The 24,963-nt window shown below is 47.9% G+C and overlaps 1 protein-coding gene and 13 non-coding genes across 14 annotated transcripts; all 14 read right to left on the bottom strand.

Moving 5' to 3' along the window:
- Positions 1-1,045: 1,045 nt before the first annotated feature.
- LOC135385758 (uncharacterized) lies at positions 1,046-2,182 on the bottom strand. Its single transcript, XM_064615257.1, has one exon. The coding sequence runs from the start codon at positions 2,180-2,182 to the stop codon at positions 1,046-1,048; it is 1,137 nt and encodes a 378-aa protein (XP_064471327.1).
- A 417-nt stretch (positions 2,183-2,599) lies between these two features.
- On the bottom strand, positions 2,600-2,672 carry Trnak-cuu (transfer RNA lysine (anticodon CUU)). The gene has a single exon. It is a non-coding gene; the product is annotated as a tRNA-Lys (tRNA).
- Positions 2,673-2,816: 144 nt separating this feature from the next.
- On the bottom strand, positions 2,817-2,889 carry Trnak-cuu (transfer RNA lysine (anticodon CUU)). Its single transcript has one exon. It is a non-coding gene; the product is annotated as a tRNA-Lys (tRNA).
- Positions 2,890-3,250: 361 nt separating this feature from the next.
- Positions 3,251-3,323, bottom strand: Trnak-cuu (transfer RNA lysine (anticodon CUU)). Its single transcript has one exon. It is a non-coding gene; the product is annotated as a tRNA-Lys (tRNA).
- A 144-nt stretch (positions 3,324-3,467) lies between these two features.
- On the bottom strand, positions 3,468-3,540 carry Trnan-auu (transfer RNA asparagine (anticodon AUU)). Its single transcript has one exon. It is a non-coding gene; the product is annotated as a tRNA-Asn (tRNA).
- A 5,990-nt stretch (positions 3,541-9,530) lies between these two features.
- Trnak-cuu (transfer RNA lysine (anticodon CUU)) lies at positions 9,531-9,603 on the bottom strand. The gene has a single exon. It is a non-coding gene; the product is annotated as a tRNA-Lys (tRNA).
- Positions 9,604-10,398: 795 nt separating this feature from the next.
- Trnak-cuu (transfer RNA lysine (anticodon CUU)) lies at positions 10,399-10,471 on the bottom strand. The gene has a single exon. It is a non-coding gene; the product is annotated as a tRNA-Lys (tRNA).
- A 144-nt stretch (positions 10,472-10,615) lies between these two features.
- On the bottom strand, positions 10,616-10,688 carry Trnak-cuu (transfer RNA lysine (anticodon CUU)). The gene has a single exon. It is a non-coding gene; the product is annotated as a tRNA-Lys (tRNA).
- Positions 10,689-11,484: 796 nt separating this feature from the next.
- Positions 11,485-11,557, bottom strand: Trnak-cuu (transfer RNA lysine (anticodon CUU)). Its single transcript has one exon. It is a non-coding gene; the product is annotated as a tRNA-Lys (tRNA).
- Positions 11,558-11,701: 144 nt separating this feature from the next.
- On the bottom strand, positions 11,702-11,774 carry Trnak-cuu (transfer RNA lysine (anticodon CUU)). The gene has a single exon. It is a non-coding gene; the product is annotated as a tRNA-Lys (tRNA).
- Positions 11,775-11,918: 144 nt separating this feature from the next.
- Trnak-cuu (transfer RNA lysine (anticodon CUU)) lies at positions 11,919-11,991 on the bottom strand. The gene has a single exon. It is a non-coding gene; the product is annotated as a tRNA-Lys (tRNA).
- Positions 11,992-12,135: 144 nt separating this feature from the next.
- On the bottom strand, positions 12,136-12,208 carry Trnak-cuu (transfer RNA lysine (anticodon CUU)). The gene has a single exon. It is a non-coding gene; the product is annotated as a tRNA-Lys (tRNA).
- A 1,229-nt stretch (positions 12,209-13,437) lies between these two features.
- On the bottom strand, positions 13,438-13,510 carry Trnak-cuu (transfer RNA lysine (anticodon CUU)). The gene has a single exon. It is a non-coding gene; the product is annotated as a tRNA-Lys (tRNA).
- Positions 13,511-14,522: 1,012 nt separating this feature from the next.
- Positions 14,523-14,595, bottom strand: Trnak-cuu (transfer RNA lysine (anticodon CUU)). The gene has a single exon. It is a non-coding gene; the product is annotated as a tRNA-Lys (tRNA).
- Between the last annotated feature and the right edge of the window lie 10,368 nt (positions 14,596-24,963).

The following is a 24,963-nucleotide window of genomic DNA, read 5'->3' as shown; positions in this document are numbered from 1 at the left end:
TAAAACAGCCTGGATGACTACATTCTGCTTCTACCAATATTAACAGCGTTCCCATGAGCCGCTTCTTTTCCCGTTTTTTCTGGAATGCTCTGATCTGCGAATACTCGATGGCTGTTCTTTTCACCTTCTGTTTGAATCCTTCCCATGTGACAGCATTTACGTCTTCGTCCGTGCTATATTCTTCTATCAGTCTCCTCATTTTTTCCCGGAAGCCATCTTCCTCCAGGATACTTTCATTCATTTTCCATATACTGTGTCGTTCGTTAACTTTACTGGTTGGCCGTTTCTCCACAGCAACTGACACCGAGACTAAAGCGTGATCCGAGAAGAATTGAGGCTTCACCTCATAGTTACTCACATACGGCATTAGTGTTCCGGATATATACATCCTGTCCAACCTAGCGTGGGAAGTCCCTTGGAAGTGAGTGTACTTCATGCTCTCTGCCGACTTTCCATCCCATACGTCCAGTAGGTCACTATCCTGTATTAATTTCAGGAGATCCTTCCTACTAGTGTCAGCCTTCACTTGCTTGTACGAGCAGTCTTCTTTCCTCAGTACGCAGTTAAAATCACCACACATCAGGACCTCCCATGTAACGTTCACAAACTGCTTGAGCGACGCGAAGAAGTCTTTTCTGTCCGTTGTTTCATTGGGAGCATACACACATACGATTCTGATCATTCTCTGGCCATGCAGGACATCCACTATACACAGCCGTCCACTTTCGTCAAGCACACTATCAATCACAGCTAATCCTGCGTTTTTCCTCACCAGAATCAAAGTGCCCGCACTCCCACCTATTGCTGTTGAAGAGTAGCACCAAAATTTCTCCCTAAAGAAATTCACGAGTTCTTTTTCTTGTTCTATCGTAGCAATCTTTGTTTCTTGAATGCAGGCAATATCAACCCTCTCGGCAGATAACACATCGCTAGTCCACCGCTTCCGCTTTCTTGATAACAAACTCACTACATTTAATGTTCCCACCTTTATTGTCTTCGTACTTGCCATCTTGCGCTTAGTTGATAAAGCTGACGTAGCCCCTGACTAAAAGAAACCGGGATCGTCCAACTGTGATGACCCAACTTCCTCCAAGGGCAACTGTACTTCAAGGGTACGTCCCTGACATGCTTTCTTTTTTATGTTCTCCAAAATGTCTTCCTGGTTCGCTTCCGCTGATTCTATGTTTTTTCCAGTGTCCTCCCCTTTCCTTTTTCCGTACGCCTCATGTACAAGGGACCAGTCCTTCACAGTCTCTTTGCATTCTGGCGGCGTTGTTCTATTGTCTCCCGGGTCTCCTTCCCTTATATTTCCTTTCCCTGCGACGGAGTTAACTTCAGCTGCTTGTTGTTCCTTTTCCTCTCCTTGCTGCATGGCATGTTCTGTGTCCTGGATATCCATTACGATTTCTTCGTTATGTTTTTCCGGCCAGCCTCTTGTCATTGAAGCATAAGTCCGAACGCAGTCCTCTTGTACATGTCCAAATCCCTTACAGCTACGGCAGTAGTCCGTCCTGCATTGGCTTCGTATATGTCCCACCTGCTTACATCGTAAACATAATGGAGGCTTCCCTGGGACCGATATCAGCACTGTCACACCCATTATTTTCAGCTGGTACGGAATGCTTTCAGTGGAAACGCCATCCTTAAGCTGTATGGTGACAGAACGTGTAGTTGTTTCCACTCCTTCCAGTCCAGGTAGCCGCCATTTCTCTCTAACCATATCAGTGGTTTTTCCGTACGTGGACAGTGCCCGGCGTACTACTTCGTCCGAGACATTCATTGGTATCCAATGTAGCTTTAGCGTAACCTCGCTTGAGTTGGGGTCGATGATCATACACCTTCTTCCCTTCACTTTCAACTCCCCAACCTGCCTTAGTTTCTCTTTTTCCGCCTCCGAGTGAAAGGTGACGATCCACACGTGGTTGAAAAGATACGAGCCAAAACTTGCTATCTCCTTCATCTTCACAGCTTCTCTCAAAGGGGCCACAAAATCCTGCCCTTTGTACTGCCTGGCCGACGGGTCTCCATGAAGAAACACAGTGTTCTTTGAAATTTCACCTTTTGGTAACGTTGGCATGATTATTCTGTATGATTCCTGTACCATGTTGTTAGCCTCATTCCTCAACGACGACGATTCATCCCGGCTAGGGTTAGCCGTTACAGCCGCACCAACGGAGCTCATGATGCACACGACCGGTTAGCACAAGCGCCGGAAGTGGAATGCTGAGCTATCCGGACCTTACGAAGGTGTGGTACAGAGACAGGAGAATGCTGATTGCGTTAGCTCCGAATTATACGCATGTAACCCTGATTGGAAACACAGTATAGAGGGTCATTTTACGAAATACGCATGATGAGGAGCTACTGAGCGCAGAACAGGTACGCCCAACGTGGCGCTCGAACCCACGACCCCGATATTAAGAGTCTCGTGCTCCACCGACTGAGCTAGCCGGGCGCTACGAAGGTGTGTTACAGAGACAGGAGAATGCAGAGTGCGTTAGCTTCGAATTATACGCATGTAACCCTGATTCGAAACACAGTATAGAAGGTCATTTTAGGAAAGACGCATGATGAGGAGCTACTGAGCGCAAAACGGGTACGCCCAACGTGGGGCTCGAACCCACGACCCCGAGATTAAGAGTCTCGTGCTCTACCGACTGAGCTAGCCGGGCGCTACGAAGGTGTCGTACAGAGACAGGAGAATGATGAGTGCGTTAGCTCCGAATTATACTCATGTAACCCTGATTCGAAACACAGTATAGAAGGTCATTTTACGAAAGACGCATGATGAGGAGCTACTGAGCGCAAAACAGGTACGCCCAACGTGGGGCTCGAACCCACGACCCCGAGATTAAGAGTCTCGTGCTCTACCGACTGAGCTAGCCGGGCGCTACGAAGGTGTGGTACAGAGACAGGAGAATGCTAAGTGCGTTAGCTCCGAATTCTACGAATGTAACCCTGATTGGAAACACAGTATAGAAGGTCATTTTACGAAAGACGCATGATGAGGAGCTACTGAGCGCAAAACAGGTACGCCCAACGAGGGGCTCGAACCCACGACCCCGACATTAAGAGTCTCGTGCTCTACCGACTGAGCTAGCCGGCCGCTACGAAGGTGTGGTACAGAGACAGGAGAATGCTAAGTGCGTTAGCTCCGAATTATACGAATGTAACCCTGATTGGAAACACAGTATAGAAGGTCATTTTACGAAAGACGCATGATGAGGAGCTACTGAGCGCAAAACAGGTACGCCCAACGTGGGGCTCGAACCCACGACCCCGAGATTAAGAGTCTCGTGCTCTACCGACTGAGCTAGCCGGGCGCTACGAAGGTGTGGTACAGAGACAGGAGAATGCTTAGTGCGTTAGCTCCGAATTATACGCATGTAACCCGGATTGGAAACACAGTATAGAAGGTCATTTTACGAAAGACGCATGATGAGGAGCTACTGAGCGCAAAACAGGTACTCCCAACGTGGGGCTCGAACCTACGACCCCGAAATTAATTGTCTCGTGCTCTACCGACTGAGCTAGCCGGGCGCTTCGAAGGTGTGGTACAGAGACAGGAGAATGCTGAGTGCGTTAGCTCTGAATTATACGAATGTAACCCTGATTGGAAACACATATAGAAGGTCATTTTACGAAAGACGCATGATGAGGAGCTACAGAGCGCGAAACAGGTACGCCCAACGTGGGGCTCGAACCCATGACCCCGAGAAAAAGAGTGTCCTGCTGTACCGACTGAGCTATCCGGACCCTTTTTTTTATTTTTTTTTATTTTTTACGTTTTTATTTTTTACGTTTTTATTATTACTAAAATATGTAAAACCACGCTACAGTTCTTCCGGTTCCTTGCTGGCTTCCGCCTCACAAACGAGTTGCTACTCTCCTACCATACACCTGGCAACTGAGGTTGCCTTCACCGCGTTCGATCTTGCTTTGGACCTCGGCCCACAAACCCACCAAGTCCTCGTTTGGTAGCACAGTAATTGTCCATAACACCTTTTGCACAAACTTCTCCCACGCTGTTCCGTTTCCTTCACGACATTCAACATAGTCCATGCGATAGCTCCAGAGGGAATGTAGTGCAAGAATTAAAAAACTGTCCAGTGTGTCACCAAAATGTAGAAACTTCATGCGGGTCCAATGTAGATCCAAGTCCACGTCAATGAAATTCCTGAATGCACCCCAAAATTGTATGGCTCTTTTACACAGCAAGAACACATGGATGAGAGTCTCCTCTTCCTCGGGGCACACAACGCAGTTAAGGGACCAGGGAACTATGAAGCCTTTCCGTCTCATCCAGGTTTTAACCGGTAAGACCTCCCAATGGAACCGAAAGAAGAAATCATTTGACCCTGTTGGGATCCTTAACCTTCTCACTTTCCTGAGCACGTCTTGTGAGCCGTAGGGTGGCTTACACTGTCTATACAACGGAGTTGGCGTAACTTTAGCTATAGTGTCCCAATACAGTCTTTTCCTTGAAACAGATACGAGATAATCCTGTGAGAAGAGGTCCTCAAAAAAGGATATTGCACTTGCTATTTCTTTATAGAAAGTTAAAGAGTGAATGTGGTGGCTTCCATCTTCAGATGTTACTGTCCACTTTCTGAGGTATACGCCGCCTAGAACTTGAAGTGCTGCTCTAAGGAACGGATCTTTCTGTTCTCTGAAGTAAAAGAATCTTTGCACTCTTATCTTGATCGTTAGGTTTACGAGGCCTATGCCACCTTGCTTCAGGTTAAGGAAGAGGTTTGAACGTCTCATGCTTTCCATAGACGAACGCCAAATGAAAGTCGCACAAATCCTGTGGAACTTGGCTTGGAAGCGTTGATCAATGCTAGTACACTGAGCTGCGTAAAGTACAGCAGGGTACAACACTGCATTGCAAACGTATGCCCTGTTGCAGAAAGACAAGTATCTGCTTTGCCAGGGGACCAGACTTCCACGTAGAAGGTTCATTTTCTGTGTCCACCACATGTTTAAGGTACCCTGCCCGTTGAAGGCAATACCCAAGTATTTTCCAATGCTTGTGGTCCAGGTGATTTGCATAAACTGCTCCGGTGTATATGTCCAATTCCCTAGCCAGGCTCCTGTTGATTTCCTCAAGTTCAACTCAGCTCCAGAAACCTTAGTGAATTCTTGAATGGTACCTATAGCTTCACATACTTGCAGTTTCGTTGAGCAGATTATTGCGACGTCGTCCGCATATGCCAGAACGTTGACGTGCTCTGCGCCGATCACTACACCTCTAATGTTCTTGTTCATAGCTAGCTTGCGGCACAGGGGTTCGAGGTACATGGCAAAGAGAATGGGTGAAAGTGGGCAGCCTTGTCTGACGGAGGACCGGATCGGTATGCTTTTTCCAAGCTTTCCGTTTACCAAAAGCCGAGTGGTGACTTCATTATAACATATCTTGGTCCACCTACTCAGATAGTCCCCTACCCGACAATGCTGTAGAACAGCCACGAGGAATTCGTGGTTAACTCTATCGAAGGCTTGCCTGAGATCCGTCTGGAGCACTGCAAACTGCTGAGAAGTACAGTTGGCTATTTCACAGACTGTTCTCATTACGTGGTTTTCTGGCAATGGATCTGCCGTGAAGACCGTATGGTTGATGATTTCCAATAATTCCCCGAAGTGCTGTTTCGGATCGGCCCGCCAGAATTTTTGCTAAAATTTTGTAGTCCGTGCATAGAAGACTAATGGGAAGGTAGTCAGTGACGGATGGGTTCTCCTTGCCCTCTCTCTTTTTTGGAATCAGGACCGTGAGTGACTGTCTCATGCTTGGCGGTAACAGTCCTCTTCTTAAAATGTCGTCGTACACAATTTTCAGTATACTGCATATCTGCTCAGAAAACACCTTGTAAAAACCTGCGCCAATCCCGTCAATCCCAGGAGACTTATTTCTTCCTATTTTTTTTATGACCTTCGTGATTTCTTCTTCCGTTATTTCTGCGTTGTTCGTTTCCATACACTCCTCACCTACTGTTGGTAAACCTTGTAACCAGGTTTCGTACTGCTTCCGGTCGCTGTCCTTCTCTTGAAAAAGGCTGAGGTAATGTTTATAAAAGATATCTTCAATCTCGTTATCCTCCTTGACGATGCGCTCGCCTGTATCAATAAACTTGATAGCGTTGCCCTCTGCTCGTTCACGCTCCTTAAACCGGAAAATCGTAAATGGTGTTTCTTCACGTACTAGTGTCTGCACCCTACTTCGTATGAGCGCTCCACGGTGTTTCTCTTCAAACAGTTTCTGAAGTTCTTCCTTAACTTTCTTGATGTCTTCTTTAAAGAAGCCTGGATGTTTACACTCCACCTCTGCCAAAGACGTCAGTGTCCGCATCAGATCCCTTATCCGCTGATTCCTTTCGAAGGCTCTTATTTGTGAATATTCAATGGCTTCTTTCCTTAACGCATGCTTAAATTCTTCCCAGGTCACGGCATTGACATTTCCTTCTTTCTGATATTCTTCTATCATACTTCTCAGTTTGTCGCAGAAACTTTCTTCCTCCAGTATACTCTCATTCATCTTCCAGCAGGTTCTGCTCTCTTTTCCGACCCTACTTGTACGGTTCTGACATTGAACTGTCATGCTGACTAAAGAGTGGTCCGAAAAAAACTGTGGCTTTACTTGGTAGTTTCCAATCATAGGGAGAAGCAGCCCCGATGTATAGAACCTGTCGAGCCTTGCATGGGAGGTTCCTTGAAAATGCGTGAATTCGATATTACCTCCGGGCATTTTTTCCCAGACGTCGGTCAGGTCGGCATTCGTTGTGAGTTTTATCAGCTCCTTTCTGCTCACGTCACTCTTTACCTGCCTGTAACTGCAGTCCGCTTTCTTGAGAACACAGTTGAAGTCCCCGCACAATATGACGTTCCATGATACCTTCACAAACTGACTCAGTGACGCGAAAAAGTCTTTTCTTTCCGTAGGTTCATTGGGTGCATATACAGAAATAAGCCGTATCATATTTTGTCGGAACAAAAAATCCACCACGCACAGCCGACCGCTCTCGTCCAGCACGCAGTCCACCACCACCAAGCCTGCTTTCTTCCTAATAAGAATGAGAGTACCCGCACTTCCTCCTATCGCCGACGAGCAATAACACCAGAATCTTGACTGGAAAAAATTAACAAGTTCTCTTTCTTGCTCTATCGTTGCGATTTTAGTTTCTTGAAAGCACGCCACGTCGACCTTTTCAGCAGCTAACATGTTTCCAATCCAGTGCTTCCGTCTGCTTGATATCAGGCTGACGACATTATGTGTTGCAAGTTTTATTTTCTTCTTTCTTATCATACTGCTGTCTCGGCCGACAATCGCAACGCTGTTTACCATTAGAAGAAACCTGGGACGTCCAGTTGTGACAACCCAACCTCCTGAAGGGGCAGCTGCCTTTCCAGCACCTGAACCTGCTTTACTTTCTTCTTCCCCGTGATATCAGATTTTCCCTTATGGCTTTCAACGAATCTGTCCAAAGTTTTCTTAGTTTCAGCACCTTTCCTTTTTCCGGTCGACTCCTGCTCCTGTGAGCAGTCCATCTTTCGTTGTTCATCTGTCCGTTTGTCTTTGTGCGAAGCATTTCCCTCCTCTTCTTGAAGTACTTTCGATGAGTTTTCTTGCGGTAGACAACTTTCTTCTGTGTGCGGGTATTTTTCCTTTTCACATTGCAAGGTCGCCTCAGTATCTTGAATGCCCATTACCATCTCCTCGTTACTTTTCCTCGACGTGGCCTTTGTCATCGAAGCATAGGAGCGGACACAGTCTTCCGTTAGATGACCGTAGCCCTTACAGCTACGACAGTAGTCTGTGCGACACTGACTACGTATATGGCCTACCTGTTTACATCGTAGGCACAGGGGAGGTTTTCCAGGGACCGACACCAGCACTGTCACACCCATTATCTTCAGTTGGTAGGGGATGCTCTCCGAAGTTACACCATCGTGAAGCTGCACGGTAACGGAACGTGTCGTCGTCTCCACCCCCTCCAGACCCGCACAGTTCCACTTTTCCCGCACGATGTCTGTAACCTTCCCGTACAATGACAGGCAACGACGAACCGCCTCGTCAGTCACATTCGTTGGCAGCCAATGCAGTTTAAACGTAACCTCATTGGAATTTGGGTCCACCACAACACACCGTCTTCCTTTGACTACCAGTTCGCCAAGTTGCCGAAATTTCTCTTTTGTCGTCTCCGAGTGGAAGGTAACCACCCACACATGATTGAAGAGGTACGAACCGAATCCCGCGATGTCCCCCTTGTTCACTGCCACTCCAAGAGGGGCTATGAAGTCTTGAACTTTATACGGCCTCGCATCAGGGTCCGCGTGCAGAAAAACAGTGTTACGTGAAATTTCGCCTTTTGGTAACGTAGGCATAATCATCCTGTAGGACTTCCGAGGCACAGTAGACGATTCATCCCGGCTAGGGTTAGCCGTAACAGCCGCTCCAACGGAGCTCATGTCGCACACAACCGGTTAGCACAAGCGCCGGAAGTGCAATGAGCTATCCGGACCCTACGAAGGTGTGGTACAGAGAGACAGGAGAATGCTGATTGCGTTAGCTCCGAATTATACGAATGTAACTCTAATTGGAAACACAGTATAGAAGGTCATTTTACGAAAGACGCGTGATGAGGAGCTACTGAGCGCAAAACAGGTACGCCCAACGTGGGGCTCGAACACACGACCCCGAGATTAAGAGTCTCGTGCGCTACCGACTGAGCTAGCCGGGCGCTACGAAGGTGTGATACAGAGACAGAAGAATGCTTAGTGTATTAGCTCCGAATTATACGCATGTAACCCCGATTGGAAACACAGTATAGAGGGTCATTTTAAGAAACACGCATGATGAGGAGCTACTGAGCGCAGAACAGGTACGCCCAACGTGGCGCTCGAACCCACGACCCCGATATTAAGAGTCTCGTGCTCCACCCACTGAGCTAGCCGGGCGCTACGAAGGTGTGGTACAGAGACAGGAGAATGCAGAGTGCGTTAGCTTCGAATTATACGCATGTAACCCTGATTCGAAACACAGTATAGAACGTCATTTTAGGAAAGACGCATGATGAGGAGCTACTGAGCGCAAAACAGGTACGCCCAACGTGGGGCTGGACCCCAGGACCCCGAGATTAAGAGTCTCATGCTCTACCGACTGAGCTAGCCGGTCGCTACGAAGGTGTCGTACAGAGACAGGAGAATGATGAGTGCGTTAGCTCCGAATTATACGCATGTAACCCTGATTCAAAACACAGTATAGAAGGTCATTTTACGAAAGACGCATGATGAGGAGCTACTGAGTGCAAAACAAGTACGCCCAACGTGCGGCTCGAACCCACGACCCCGAGATTAAGAGTCTCGTGCTCTACCGACTGAGCTAGCCGGGCGCTACGAAGGTGTGGTACAGAGACAGGAGAATGCTAGGTGCGTTAGCTCCGAATTATACGAATGTAACCCTGATTGGAAACACAGTATAGAAGGTCATTTTACGAAAGACGCATGATGAGGAGCTACTGAGCGCAAAACAGGTACGCCCAACGTGGGGCTCGAACCCACGACCCCGAGATTAAGAGTCTCGTGCTCTACCGACTGAGCTAGCCGGGCGCTACGAAGGTATCGTACAGAGACAGGAGAGTGATGAGTGCGTTAGCTCCGAATTATACGCATGTAACCCTGATTCAAAACACAGTATAGAAGGTCATTTTACGAAAGACGCATGATGAGGAGCTACTGAGCGCAAAACAGGTACGCCCAACGTGGGGCTGGACCCCAGGACCCCGAGATTAAGAGTCTCATGCTCTACCGACTGAGCTAGCCGGTCGCTACGAAGGTGTCGTACAGAGACAGGAGAATGATGAGTGCGTTAGCTCCGAATTATACGCATGTAACCCTGATTCAAAACACAGTATAGAAGGTCATTTTACGAAAGACGCATGATGAGGAGCTACTGAGCGCAAAACAGGTACGCCCAACGTGGGGCTGGACCCCAGGACCCCGAGATTAAGAGTCTCATGCTCTACCGACTGAGCTAGCCGGTCGCTACGAAGGTGTCGTACAGAGACAGGAGAATGATGAGTGCGTTAGCTCCGAATTATACGCATGTAACCCTGATTCAAAACACAGTATAGAAGGTCATTTTACGAAAGACGCATGATGAGGAGCTACTGAGCGCAAAACAGGTACGCCCAACGTGGGGCTGGACCCCAGGACCCCGAGATTAAGAGTCTCATGCTCTACCGACTGAGCTAGCCGGTCGCTACGAAGGTGTCGTACAGAGACAGGAGAATGATGAGTGCGTTAGCTCCGAATTATACGCATGTAACCCTGATTCAAAACACAGTATAGAAGGTCATTTTACGAAAGACGCATGATGAGGAGCTACTGAGCGCAAAACAGGTACGCCCAACGTGGGGCTCGAACCCACGACCCCGAGATTAAGAGTCTCGTGCTCTACCGACTGAGCTAGCCGGGCGCTATGAAGGTGTGGTACAGAGACAGAAGAATGCTTAGTGCGTTAGCTCCGAATTATACGCATGTAACCCTGATTGGAAACACAGTATAGAAGGTCATTTTACGAAAGGCGCATGATGAGGAGCTACTGAGCGCAAAACAGGTACTCCCAACGTGGGGCTCGAACCCACGACCCCGAGATTAAGAGTCTCGTGCTCTACCGACTGAGCTAGCCGGGCGCTACGGAGGTGTGGTACAGAGACAGGAGAATGCTGAGTGCGTTAGCTCTGAATTATACCAATATAACCCTGATTGGAAACAAATATAGAAGGTCATTTTACGAAAGACGCATGCTGAGGAGCTACAGAGCGCGAAACAGGTACGCCCAACGTGGGGCTCGAACCCATGACCCCGAGAAAAAGAGTGTCCTGCTCTACCGACTGAGCTATCCGGACCCTACGAAGGTGTGGTACAGAGACAGGAGAATGCGGATTGCGTTAGCTCCGAATTATACGAATGTAACCGTAATTGGAAACACAGTATAGAAGGTCATTTTACGAAAGATGCGTGATGAGGAGCTACTGAGGGCAAAACAGGTACGCCCAACGTGGGGCTCGAACACACGACCCCGAGATTAAGAGTCTCGTGCGCTACCGACTGAGCTAGCCGGGCGCTGCGAAGGTGTGATACAGAGACAGAAGAATGCTTAGTGTGGTAGCTCCGAATTATACGCATGTAACCCTGATTGGAAACACAGTATAGAGGGTCATTTTAAGAAACACGCATGATGAGGAGCTACTGAGCGCAGAACAGGTACGCCCAACGTGGCGCTCGAACCCACGACCCCGATATTAAGAGTCTCGTGCTCCACCGACTGAGCTAGCCGGGCGCTACGAAGGTGTGGTACAGAGACAGGAGAATGCTGAGTGCGTTAGCTTCGAATTATACGCGCATGTAACCCTGATTCGAAACACAGTATAGAAGGTCATTTTAGGAAAGACGCATGATGAGGAGCTACTGAGCGCAAAACAGGCACGCCCAACGTGGGGCTCGAACCCACGACCCCGAGATTAAGAGTCTCGTGCTCTACCGACTGAGCTAGCCCGGCGCTACGAAGGTATCGTACAGAGACAGGAGAGTGATGAGTGCGTTAGCTCCGAATTATACGAATGTAACCCTGATTCAAAACACAGTATAGATGGTCATTTTACGAAAGACGCATGATGAGGAGCTACTGAGCGCAAAACAGGTACGCCCAACGTGGGGCTCGAACCCACGACCCCGAGATTAAGAGTCTCGTGCTCTACCGACTGAGCTAGCCGGGCGCTACGAAGGTATCGTACAGAGACAGGAGAGTGATGAGTGCGTTAGCTCCGAATTATACGCATGTAACCCTGATTCAAAACACAGTATAGAAGGTCATTTTACGAAAGACGCATGATGAGGAGCTACTGAGCGCAAAACAGGTACGCCCAACGTGGGGCTCGAACCCACGACCCCGAGATTAAGAGTCTCGTGCTCTACCGACTGAGCTAGCCGGGCGCTACGAAGGTATCGTACAGAGACAGGAGAGTGATGAGTGCGTTAGCTCCGAATTATACGAATATAACCCTGATTCAAAACACAGTATAGAAGGTCATTTTACGAAAGACGCATGATGAGGAGCTACTGAGCGCAAAACAGGTACGCCCAACGTGGGGCTCGAACCCACGACCCCGAGATTAAGAGTCTCGTGCTCTACCGACTGAGCTAGCCGGGCGCTACGAAGGTATCATACAGAGACAGGAGAGTGATGAGTGCGTTAGCTCCGAATTATACGCATGTAACCCTGATTCAAAACACAGTATAGAAGGTCATTTTACGAAAGACGCATGATGAGGAGCTACTGAGCGCAAAACAGGTACTCCCAACGTGGGGCTCGAACCCACGACCCCGAGATTAAGAGTGTCGTGCTCTACCGACTGAGCTAGCCGGGCGCTACGAAGGTGTGGTACAGGGACAGGAGAATGCTGAGTGCGTTAGCTCTGAATTATACGAATATAACCCTGATTGGAAACACATATAGAAGGTCATTTTACGAAAGACGCATGCTGAGGAGCTACAGAGCGCGAAACAGGTACGCCCAACGTGGGGCTCGAACCCATGACCCCGAGAAAAAGAGTGTCCCGCTCTACCGACTGAGCTATCCGGACCCTACGAAGGTGTGGTACAGAGACAGGAGAATGCTGATTGCGTTAGCTCCGGATTATACGAATGTAACCGTAATTGGAAACACAGTATAGAAGGCCATTTTACGAAAGATGCGTGATGAGGAGCTACTGAGCGCAAAACAGGTACGCCCAACGTGGGGCTCGAACACACGACCCCGAGATTAAGAGTCTCGTGCGCTACCGACTGAGCTAGCCGGGCGCTGCGAAGGTGTGATACAGAGACAGAAGAATGCTTGGTGTGGTAGCTCCGAATTATACGCATGTAACCCTGATTGGAAACACAGTATAGAGGGTCATTTTAAGAAACACGCATGATGAGGAGCTACTGAGCGCAGAACAGGTACGCCCAACGTGGCGCTCGAACCCACGACCCCGATATTAAGAGTCTCGTGCTCCACCGACTGAGCTAGCCGGGCGCTACGAAGGTGTGGTACAGAGACAGGAGAATGCTGAGTGCGTTAGCTTCGAATTATACGCGCATGTAACCCTGATTCGAAACACAGTATAGAAGGTCATTTTAGGAAAGACGCATGATGAGGAGCTACTGAGCGCAAAACAGGTACGCCCAACGTGGGGCTCGAACCCACGACCCGAGATTAAGAGTCTCGTGCTCTACCGACTGAGCTGGCCGGGCGCTACGAAGGTATCGTACAGAGACAGGAGAGTGATGAGTGCGTTAGCTCCGAATTATACGAATGTAACCCTGATTCAAAACACAGTATAGATGGTCATTTTACGAAAGACGCATGATGAGGAGCTACTGAGCGCAAAACAGGTACGCCCAACGTGGGGCTCGAACCCACGACCCCGAGATTAAGAGTCTCGTGCTCTACCGACTGAGCTAGCCGGGCGCTACGAAGGTGTCGTACAGAGACAGGAGAATGATGAGTGCGTTAGCTCCGAATTATGCGCATGTAACCCTGATTCAAAACACAGTATAGAAGGTCATTTTACGAAAGACGCATGATGAGGAGGTACTGAGCGCAGACCAGGTACGCCCAATGTGAGGCTCGAACCCACGACCCCGAGATTAAGAGTCTCGTGCTCTACCGACTGAGCTAGCCGGGCGCTACGAAGGTGTGGTACAGAGACAGGAGAATCCATAGTGCGTTAGCTCCGAATTATACGCATGTAACCCTGATCGGAAACACAGTATAGAAGGCCATTTTACGAAAGACGCATGATGAGGAGCTACTGAGCGCAGAACAGGTACGCCCAACGTGGGGCTCGAACCCACGACCCCGATATTAAGAACCTCGTGCTCCACCAACTCAGCTAGCCGGGCGCTACGAAGGTGTGGTACAGAGACAGGAGAATGCTGAGTGCGTTAGCTTCGAATTATACGAATGTAACCCTGATTGGAAACACAGTATAGAAGGTCATTTTACGAAAGACGCATGATGAGGAGCGACTGAGCGCAGAACAGGTACGCCCAATGTGAGGCTCGAACCTACGACCCCGAGATTAAGAGTCTCGTGCTCTACCGACTGAGCCAGCCGGGCGCTACGATGGTGTGGTACAGAGACAGGAGAATCCATAGTGCGTTAGCTGCGAATTATAGGCATGTAACCCTGATTGGACACACAGTACAGAAAGTCATTTTACGAAAGACGCATGATGACGAGCTACAGAGCGCGAAACAGGTACGCCCAACGTGGGGCTCGAACCCACGACCCTGAGAAAAAGAGTGTCCTGCTCTACCGACTGAGCTACCCGGACCCTACGAAGGTGTGGTACAGAAACAGGAGAATGCTGATTGCGTTACCTCCGAATTATACGCATGTAACCCTGATTGGAAACACAGTATAGAAGGTCATTTTACGAAAGAAGCATGATGAGGAGCTACTGAGCGCAAAACAGGTACGCCCAACGTGGGGCTCGAACCCACGACCCCGAGATTAAGAGTCTCGTGCTCTACGGACTGAGCTAGCCGGGCTTTTTTTTTTTCAACTATTCTTTATTGATCACAGTACATACATGTCAAACAGTATTAAAACAGTTAAAAGACTGAACCCCGTCTCGGAGCCACTTTAGAACAGAAAAGGTGCAGCCACTCGGGCACGTCACCTGCGTGCTCAGCAAACCGCTGTGTTTGCAGCAATTCCTCCGCTAAATACACCATTGGCGGATTCCTATGTTCTTCGTTCCTACCAGCTATTAGAACTTTCCATAAGCTGAACATTGCCAACACACACAATACATCATACCTGGGTCCATGCTTGTCAGCAAGTGGCAAATATCTTATGGTATGCGGATTGAGACGGATTCGCTTGTCAACAGCCCTGCTTAAGTCATCCCATAAAAACTGCGCCTCGGTACAATGTATAAACACGTGTTCAATCGTTTCAGCCTCGTTACAATATCTACAGTTAGTAGACCAGGGCACAAATATCCCTTTAGCCGCTAACCACGTCTTTACTGGCAAAGTATTTGTGTGCAGCTTGAAGAAAAATGTTTTGATTCTGGCTTTGATGGGCATTTTTTTGACTCTGCACAGGATATCAGATTCTGTTGAGTCTTCCGGAGTACCTCGGTAAAGTGGCACTGGAAAAAGCGCGTCTACAAGATCAGCCTTCAGCCTAGATTTGGACACATTGAAGATGTATTCACGTGAAAACCTTACCAGTAAAAATCGCATGCTCTGGATTACTTCCACATAGAAGGGGGACACAGTAAACATTCGACCTACACTCGACACCACAATATCAGGAAGATAGACGTGACCAATGTTCTGTAGCATGGTTCTAATCACCGGATGATTGCATTTTCGAAAAAAGAACAGTCTCATACTTAGTTTCATCACAAACAAATGTAGGAGGCCTACGCCCCCTTTACGGACCGATCTGAAGAGATTATCTCTTCGCATTGCCTCGAAGCTCGACTTCCAGATAAGCGTAGCGAACACACGATGAAAATGTTGTATATTGCTTCGCATGCAGTGTAGCACTTGCAACCAGTATACAACCCTGGCGACCAAGAACGTGTTGCATACTTCTGCTCTTTGGAAGATGGAAAGCTCCCGTGCTTTCCATATGTTGGCATGCGTTCTCACTTTCCCACAAAGTTTCGTCCATGTGCCACTGATGCTTCTGCCCCCCTGTAGTGGGACACCTAAGTAGTTCCCTGGTACGCACTGCCACTTGACGCCTTGAAATACTTCGGGGGTTGTCCCCCATTGACCTACCCACATTCCGACAGATTTGTTCCTGTTGAGGCTAGCACCCGATAACTTGCAGTATTGTTCAATCTCGTTTATGACACCAACAACACTTTTTTTCTCGGAAACAACAAAAGTTAGATCATCTGCATAGCCCAACACTTTCACCTCGCAGGTGCCGAGATGAAACCCTTCTATGCTGGGGTTGCTAATAATCCTTCTACACAGTGGTTCTATATAAAGATTGAACAAGAGAGGCGACAACGGACATCCCTGCCTCACTGATGAACGGAGAATAATGCTTTCTGAACAGGTTTTGTTGAGAACAAGCTTCGTTGACGCGTCTCTATAACACAAACGCACACGCTCTATAAACTCTTGGCCCAGGTTCATCAAGTTCAATATGGAAAATAAGAAGTCGTGGCAAACCTTATCAAAAGCTTTCGAGAGGTCTGCTTGAAGCATTGCCGCCTGATCTCCTTCTTGGGCACACACGTCGACGACTGTTCGCAACACATGCACGTTGGTCTGAATGCTCCTGCCCCTGATTGCGCACGTTTGATGCTGACCTATCAGGATCGGAATCACCTTCTGTAGACGAGCCGCGAGTACTTTCGCAAATAGCTTGTAATCCAGGTTGCATAGGGTGATTGGCCTAAAATCCGTCACTTGAGGGACAATCCCCGCGGGTATCTTCTTAGGGATGAAAACTGTGTGAGAACGCCGAAAAGATGCAGGGAAGGTGCCTTGTCTTTCTGACTCCTTGTACACTTCTAACAAAACGGGAGCGATGAAGTCAGCAAACATCTGATAGAACTCCCCCACTAAGCCATCAGGACCAGGCGTCTTGTTTTTCCCGAGTGATTGTATCGCATGCTTTATCTCAGCTAGCTCAAGCGGAGCACCCCGTGTTCTTTTTTACTCCTCTGTCAACTTGGCCACATCCGCCCACTGCGTTATCTCAGCGACGTTCGGTTGCGGTTTCCTTGGTTTCCCAATCAAATTTTCGAAGTACTCGTAGAAACATTTTTGTATCATTCCTTCATCACTAATTATTGCCCCCTCCTGTTCAATCTCTTCTATAGCTTTCACCCGAACATGTTCCAGCTCATGTCGGACGTGTCTCTTACTGGGCAACTCGTCCGGTAAATATTGTCTGGATCTGGACCGTATTCTTGCCCCCTCATATCTCGTTTGATTGATTACTTCCAGCTCATATTTTGTGTCCTCCATTTCTTTACTTAACGATCCCGGGTTTTTGGACTCAGCCTTGATAATAACGCTCAGGTTCTTCTTTAGTTCTTCCTCTCGCCATTTTTCACGGTATGCCAGCACACTGCTCCTCTCGATTGCTATAAAACGTACACGTTGTTTAAAGAGATCCCACGCTGAGCTCCACGTTCTGTCAGTTGTTATGAGTCCTGCAATCTCCTCCTTTACCAATCCAACGAAGCTCTCATCATCAAGTATCCTCACATTCATCTTCCACAACGACCATCCATCGCTTCTGGCCGTCTTTCTGTCTTGACCGAGGGTCGCCTTTACTAAACAGTGGTCACTAAAATATGCAGGCCTCACACCGTATCTCGTGACCTTCTTCTTGCACAGTGTTGATATGTATACTCTATCTAATCTGGCGTGGGAATCCCCTTGAAAGTGTGTAAATACGGGAGGCGTTCCTTTCATGCACTCAAATGCATCCGTCATGCTGCAATTTGTTATTAAAGCTTGCAAGGCTACTTCGCTCTTGTCGGCAGTGTTTTTGATTCTATTCCGATCGTTATCGCTTAACGTACAGTTGAAGTCGCCCAGCAGAACTGTGTTGTCCATTTCCTCTGCTATGTCACCCACGGAGTGGAAAAAAAGCGACCCTTTCTAACATGTCGTTGGGCGCATACACACCGATAAAGCGCCATATCTCGTTGTCTACAAGGGCGTCTAATTTCGCTATTCGACCTTGATCATCAGTTGAGTACTGCAGCGGAAGCATGTTTTGTCTCTTTCTTAAACACAGCAAAGTTCCGGCCGAACACCCAACCGCGTGGCTAACGACAACATCGAAGTCAGATGCAAACACATACGATATCAATTCCGTCGTCTTTTCTTCAGAGCAGATCTTAGTTTCCTGAACTGCTAGCACATCAATATCGTCGTGGTCTTGAAGATAACGTTTAAGTTGATACTGTTTCTTTCTTGAGTTGAGTCCCCTCACATTTATCGTCCCTACAGTGATTGATGTGCCTCTCATGGAACGGCCGCGTCAATTAATAAAAGCCAAGAGTGGTTCATACTTATCTCCATTGCCATAGCGGACGATCAGCTGAGTGCATGCCAAGTCACATTAAAGAGTTCCAAAATTGATGTCGTTGAGGCAGGAACCCGCAGTTTCCTGCGGCGTTAATGGAGGAAAACCTGTTGGATCTGTCTGTCTGAGTCTCTTTGCCGCAGAAGTAGTCATTCGCATATCCTGTTTAAGAAGTTCGTCATCGCTGCCATCAACTGAGGAACTTCTCTCTTTCCTTCTTGCTGCCGGGTCATAGTCTTTGGGGGCGTCCTGGCCGTGCACATCTCCTTTGCCAACGGTCGACTCCTCTGGGCGATCAGCGTTGTGAAAGGCCTCCTTTGTTCCTTCCCTTTCGTTCTCGCAGGCTTCCACCATTGTGACGTCATCTGTGCGGTCGGCGAACATCTCCCTGGCTGGCTCGTCCGTCCGCTTTACACGTGACGCATACGTCGATACACACTCCTCTTCGTCGTGCCCGAACCTCTTACATTTTTTACACCAGGACGTATTGCAGGACTTCCTGATGTGGCCCGCCATCTTGCAACGTAGGCAAAGCGGAGCGCGACCTTGTACGTCCAACAGAACCTGACAACCGTCGATGAACATCAGGTGCGGGATATCGTCCACAGACACTTTATCTTTGACTTCAAAAACTATTTCTCTTGTAGTAGATTCCACGCCCTCGAAGAATGACGACTTCCATTTCTGGCGAACGATATCCTTTACTGCACCAAACGCTCATAACGCCCTAACAACTGAGACGTCCGGGATATTTCTCGGCATCCAGTGCAACTTGACGACCACCTGTTTAACGTTCGGGTCGATGATTTTGCAACTCCTACCTTTCACCTTCAGTTCCTTTAACGCAAGGAAATTTTCCTTCGCCACACCGTCGTGGAAGTTGAGAGTCCACACGTGGTTATATTGAAACACACCAAAGTTCGCAACGTTCTCCTTGTTCACTTTCCCTTGTAACGCTTCCCCGAAGTGATGCACGTTGTACGGTTTTCCGGCAGGATCAGCATGAAGGAAGATAGTGTTGTGGGAAATTCTCCCAGCAGGTATGGAAGGCAGAATCAACCTGTAATCCGTTGCTTGAGCGTCCTTTGTTCCTGTATGTACTGCATTCCCCCGGCTAGGCCTAGCCGTATTCGCCGCTCCCACTGAACTCATCGTTTCTGCGACCGATCGCTAACGCTGCCGGAAGTAGAATCCCTGAGCTAGCCGGGCGCTACGAAGGTGTGGTACAGAGACAGAAGAGTGTTTAGTGCGTTAGCTCTGAATTATACGCATGTAACCCTGATTGGAAACACAGTATACAAGGTCATTTTACGAAAGACGCATGATGAGGAGCTACTGAGCGCAGAACAGGTACGCCCAACGTGGAGCTCGAACCCACGACCCCGAGATTAAGAGTCTCGTGGTCTACCGACTGAGCTAGCCGGACGCTATGAAGGTGTGGTGCAGAGACAGGAGAATGCTGATTGCGTTAGCTCCGAATTATAAGCATGTAACCCTGATTGGAAACACAGTATAGAAGGTCATTTTACGAAAGACGCATGATGAGGAGCTACTGAGCGCAAAACAGGTACGCCCAACGTGGGGCTCGAACCCCCGAGCCCGAGATTAAGAGCCTCGTGCTCTACAGACTGAGCTAGCCGGGCGCTTTTTTTTTCTTTTCCACCTTTATTTTTCAGAGCTTACTACTCTGAGTCACGTACGACTCAATAACTCACAATACCATACACAGTACGACACAATCACAGAAAGAGAATACGGTGTTTCTCCTCTATACCGGACACGTTAATAACACAACTTCTACAAAACATTCAGCCTTTCGCAGACTGTATCTAACCACTCAGGCACTTCTAAGAGCTGAGTACAAGCTAACTTTACCTGCAGTAGTTCGGCTTTGAAATATTTCATAGGGGGACACAAGGGCTCTTCGTTCCTATCGGCCATACGAAGCTTCCACAAACAGTACATGGCAACAAGAAGAACGATATCGTATCTCACATTTTCACCGGGGCGTAATGGGAGGAAGCGGATAGTGTGAGGATTAAGCGAAAGACGGCTTTTAAGGACTTTGAACTGTAAGTCATCCCAAAAGAATAAAGCTTCTGTGCAGTCCAGAAAAAGGTGATCGACAGTCTCGGGCATATTGCAAAATCTGCAATTCAGGGACCACGGAACATAGAATCCCTTCTGTTGAAGCCAAGCTTTCACGGGCAGTGTGGACGTGTGTAATTTAAAGAAAAATGACTTCATGTTGGGCTTGACCGGCATCTTCCTGACTCTGCACAATACATCCGTGCCATGCCATCCGGAGGGCCGGAGCCGGGCGCTACGGAGGTGTGGTACAGAGTCAGGAGAATCCATAGTGCGTTTGCTGCGAATTATACGCATGTAACCCTGATTGGAAACACAGTATAGAAGGTCATTTTACGAAAGACGCATGATGAGGAGCTACAGAGCGCGAAACAGGTACGCCCAACGTGGGGCTCGAACCCACGACCCTGAGAAAAAGAGTGTCCTGCTCTACCGACTGAGCTAGCCGGACCTAACGAAGGTGTGGTACAGAGACAGGAGAATGCTTAGTGCCTTAGCTGCGGATTATACGCATGTAATCCTGATTGTAAATACAGTATAGAAGGTCATTTTACGAAAGACGCATGATGAGGAGCTACTGAGCGCAAAACAGGTACGCCCAACATGGGGCCTTGGTACCTGTGTGCAGTCCTCTCGGCGCTAGTTTTGTCCAAGTGCAGCATCATGACTTCCCAAAATTCCTCGTCTCCTCTTGCCCGTGCGCATGCGACTTCAGCTGTTCATCGAATAAGGCGTAAGAAGGTTGCCCAGGGTTTACGCGGTGTCGGTTCGCATCTCGCGAAGTCCCTGCGGTAAGTCCACCAGGCGTAGATACCTATAGCCACAGTTATATCGACGGGTGTTTCCGTTCTAATGTCCTCAAATTCCAGGAATTTCAATTGTTGCCACTCCAACCTTTATACGTCCGTGCCGATTACTTCTTTTACTATAGCCCAAAAGTGAATGGCTCAATGGCTCAATGGCTCCTAGGCAATCTATGAATTCATGCTGAAGCGTTTCTCTTTCTGCGTAGCAGTGGTCACAGCGCGAAGTCCAAGGTATTGAAAAACCTTTCTTCTCCTGCCAATCTTCCACTGGCAGTGTCTCAGTGTGAAACATGATGAACGTGTTTTTCACACCTATGGTTACGTGCATTTTCCTGATCCTTTTAAGCAAGTATCCCTTAAAATTTTGTGGTGTGAGCTGCTGGTGTCTTGGTAGCGGGAAGACCTAGTCAACGGCGTCCCAGTACAGCACCTTCCTGTGCACTCCGAGTAGATACTCCCAAGAGAAACGAGACGTAACGAAGTCCAGTTCTTTCGCTCTTTCCGCGTTGTCCTTCTTGTGCTGGGCTTGCTCGTGATTACCCAAGACAACAGGAATGCTGAACAAGAGAGAACTGATGTTCTGAGGCTGGAACAACATAGAAAGGACAAAGACATACAAAGCCTCAAATTACGTAAGAAATGAAGGAAGAAAGATCAAAGTCACTGAAAAGGATAGCCAGCTACAGGACTCGAACCCACATCTTCTGGATTACCAGTCCAGGGCTCTACCAATTGAGCTAAGCTAACACGCCTCCTCAGCGACTTTGAAGGGCGCGTCATCTGAAGGGACAAACCAGCCACTCTCTCTCACTCATCCTCCTTTCACTCTTACATTTTTGCTCACTCATATACACAGTCATACGACGCAAGCGGCAACTGTTGAATAAGAGAGAACTGATGTTCTGAGGCTGGAACAACATAGATAGGACAAACACATACAAAGCCTCAAATTGCCTAAGAAATGAACGAAGAAGGATGAAAGTCACTGAAAGGGTTAGCCAGCTGTAGGACTCGAACCCACATCTTCTGGATTACCATGCGTCTGGAGAGCTACTCTCAAGGTTAGGTCGTGTTGGTCACGGAAATAAAGAAACCTGTGCACCAATAATTTGATTGAAACGTTTATCAGTGATAGACCACCCTTTTCGAGCCTGTAGAAGAGATTCGTACGGCTCATACGTTCCATCTGCGACTTCCATATAAATGTCGCGAAGGTCCGGTGAATACGATTAGTTGTATTCATGTCATCATCACTTCTTCATTTATTGTTGTTGTTGTTGTTGTTGTATTCTGGTGGCATGCCGAAGCACGAGCACAATAAAGAAGCGCCGAGTACACCGACGTGTTACAGATGTAACTGCTGTTTATCAGGGAGATTGACCGCCCGTTCCACGGTGTCAGTTGTCCCCGGAACTTGTGTAGTTTCGTTTCCCAGGAGTCTTCCGCGGCTCTATCTTCCACGAAGCTCAGTCCAAGATATCTCCTGATATGTGTGCTCCATTTCGCTCCCAAGAAGTCTCTGGGGTGCTGTTCCCATGTCCCAAGCCTCCCCTCCGTCTTCTTGAGGTTCAACGCAGCCCACGACACTGCTCTAAAGGCCTCGATGTGTAGTACAACCTTTTGGAGTTGGTCTCTTGACGCACATATGACCGCCAGATCGTCAGTGTAAGCAAGCAACTTTGTTTCACTCGCTTCACTCTGAAATCCCCGAATGATTTTGTCCTCTGTAATATTCCTACAGAGCGGTTCCAAATAGAGAGCGAAGAGTATTGTCGAAAGTGGACATCCTTGCCTTACTGACCTAGCCAGGCCTATTTCACGCGTTCTTCTACCATTGGTAATAAGGCAAGTTGAAATGTCTGTGTAACACACGCGCACCCATTGTTGTAAGTAGTCTCCAACATTCCACTTTGTCAACAGAGCAAAGAGGTACAGGTGAGACACTCGATCGAAAGCTTGCCTGAGATCAACCTGAAGCACAGCAAGGGGATCCCCTCTCATCGTTGCCGTTCGGAGACTGTTCTCATTATGTGTAGGTTCTTCGTGATTGACCTTCCCTTTATCCCGTAAGCTTGGTGTTCTCCAATTACTCGACATAAACTGGCTCCTAGACAGCGTGCAAGGATCTTGGTCAAAATCTTATAGTCTGTTGTGAGGAGGCTAATCGGGCGGTAGTCCTTAATTTCCTTCATCGCGCCAGTCTCACCCTTTTTCGGAACAAGCACAGTCAATGCTCTGCGCATTGTAGGTGGTAACAGTCTACGTCTATGCGTCAAACACTTGCGATGCGATCACCGCCATGTCATGAATGAAACTTTTGTAGAAGATTTGCCCTACACCGTCAATGCGAGGCGCTTTATTTGTCGAAAATTTTTTATTCGCCCATTCCACTTCCTGTACCGTGATGGGTTCATCCATTATAATTATTTGGTCCTCGTCTAATTCTGGGATATGACAAAAGACACTTTGAAAGTCATTTTTCCCACCCGAAGTGACATCTAATTTGCTAAACAATTGGGCGTACTCTTCTATAAAACCCTCTTCTATGATCTTCTATGCTGTCAGCGTCTGATAAGATATTTCCCTCTCTTGAACTCTGCGTGACCTGTTTCTCGCGGGCGCGTTTTCGTTCCAGACTAAAAAAACTTTGGCAGGTGTCTCTTCCCGTTCTATCACAGTCTGTCTACTCCTAATCATTGCACCCTGGAAGCGCTCTTCTTTTATCTTCAGCAGTTGCCCTTTACATTCTCTAATGTCCTCTGTAAATCAGCCGGGAGTTTTTTCTTCTAGAATTAGTGCCCAGGCTAGATCCTTTTCATCTTCTTCGTTCTCTTGCCGCTTGCTGAGAAAACCTAACTATACATTCTGTGCGCCGCACCTTGAAAATTTTCCATTGACACGAATTGGTTATTTGAAATTAATTGTTGATCATTTTAACTGCAGGGACTATAGCAAAACTGTCAATGACGGAGTTGTAGAGGGTGAAGGGGGTCTTCGAATCACTTATCCGTGATTCTGTTCCTCAGTTCTTTTTTTCTTTTTTCCAGGTTTCAAAAAAAGGGCGCCTGAAGTTTTGAACTACCGCCCGACAGCAGCACAGACGCGCACGGAAATAAGTGATCTTTTCGTTCGTTCAAAATGTATGGACCACTTTACTGTTCACAAACAAGACGCGCCATCTGCGCATGCGCGGAGCTGGTATGGGCAAAACACACTGAACGCAGCCGCGCGAATGCTTTCCGCAGGTGCGACATCGGCTGTGTTGCATTGCTACACCGCTCTCGACTGTCTCCTTCCACAATACCCCAATAATTTAGAGCTATGAAGGAATCAGACAAGTGTCGCCACAAGATCAAGTTGTTTATGAACGGTATACAACATTGCGATCCCTTTGCGCTACACATCGACAACTAGACAGCCCAGCCACAAAACATGCCGCCAATCACAATCACACTGTAGTTTATCTAATATTTTCGCCGTGCCATTTCACTGCTGATATTGTGCGAGCGTACAAGTGACTGGAAGCATGTTAGAGTCGTTTATTTAGCGCGTTTATTTATACACAGGTATCGTGAGGGAATTTCACAAATGCGATGTCAGGGGCTCTTTCCGTTTGCCTGATCAAAAGGACTCCAACACACATACACACACACACACACACAAAAAAAAAAAGGAAACGTTTCACAATCATTTGATTTCTTCGTTCTGCGTTGCGCGGAAACTTATGAAAAGTGATTTTAACATCGAATCATGTGATAAAACGTTTGACGTTTCCTGTCTGCCTCTGTGTTGCTTTCGATGTCGTTGCTGATGACTCTCTAAACCTGTCCGTCAGATCTTTACTCGATTAGTATTACAAGTACATTCCTACCAAATTTCTGAGCAAACCCTGCATGACCGATTTGTAATATTAGTGCCTTCAAAGCTACCAGAAACGGACCAGTCGGA

Source organism: Ornithodoros turicata, chromosome 1, assembly GCF_037126465.1.
Source record: "Ornithodoros turicata isolate Travis chromosome 1, ASM3712646v1, whole genome shotgun sequence".
NCBI lineage: Eukaryota > Metazoa > Arthropoda > Arachnida > Ixodida > Argasidae > Ornithodoros > Ornithodoros turicata.
Note: the sequence above shows the minus strand (reverse complement) of the source record. Positions and strands in the feature narration are given on the sequence as shown.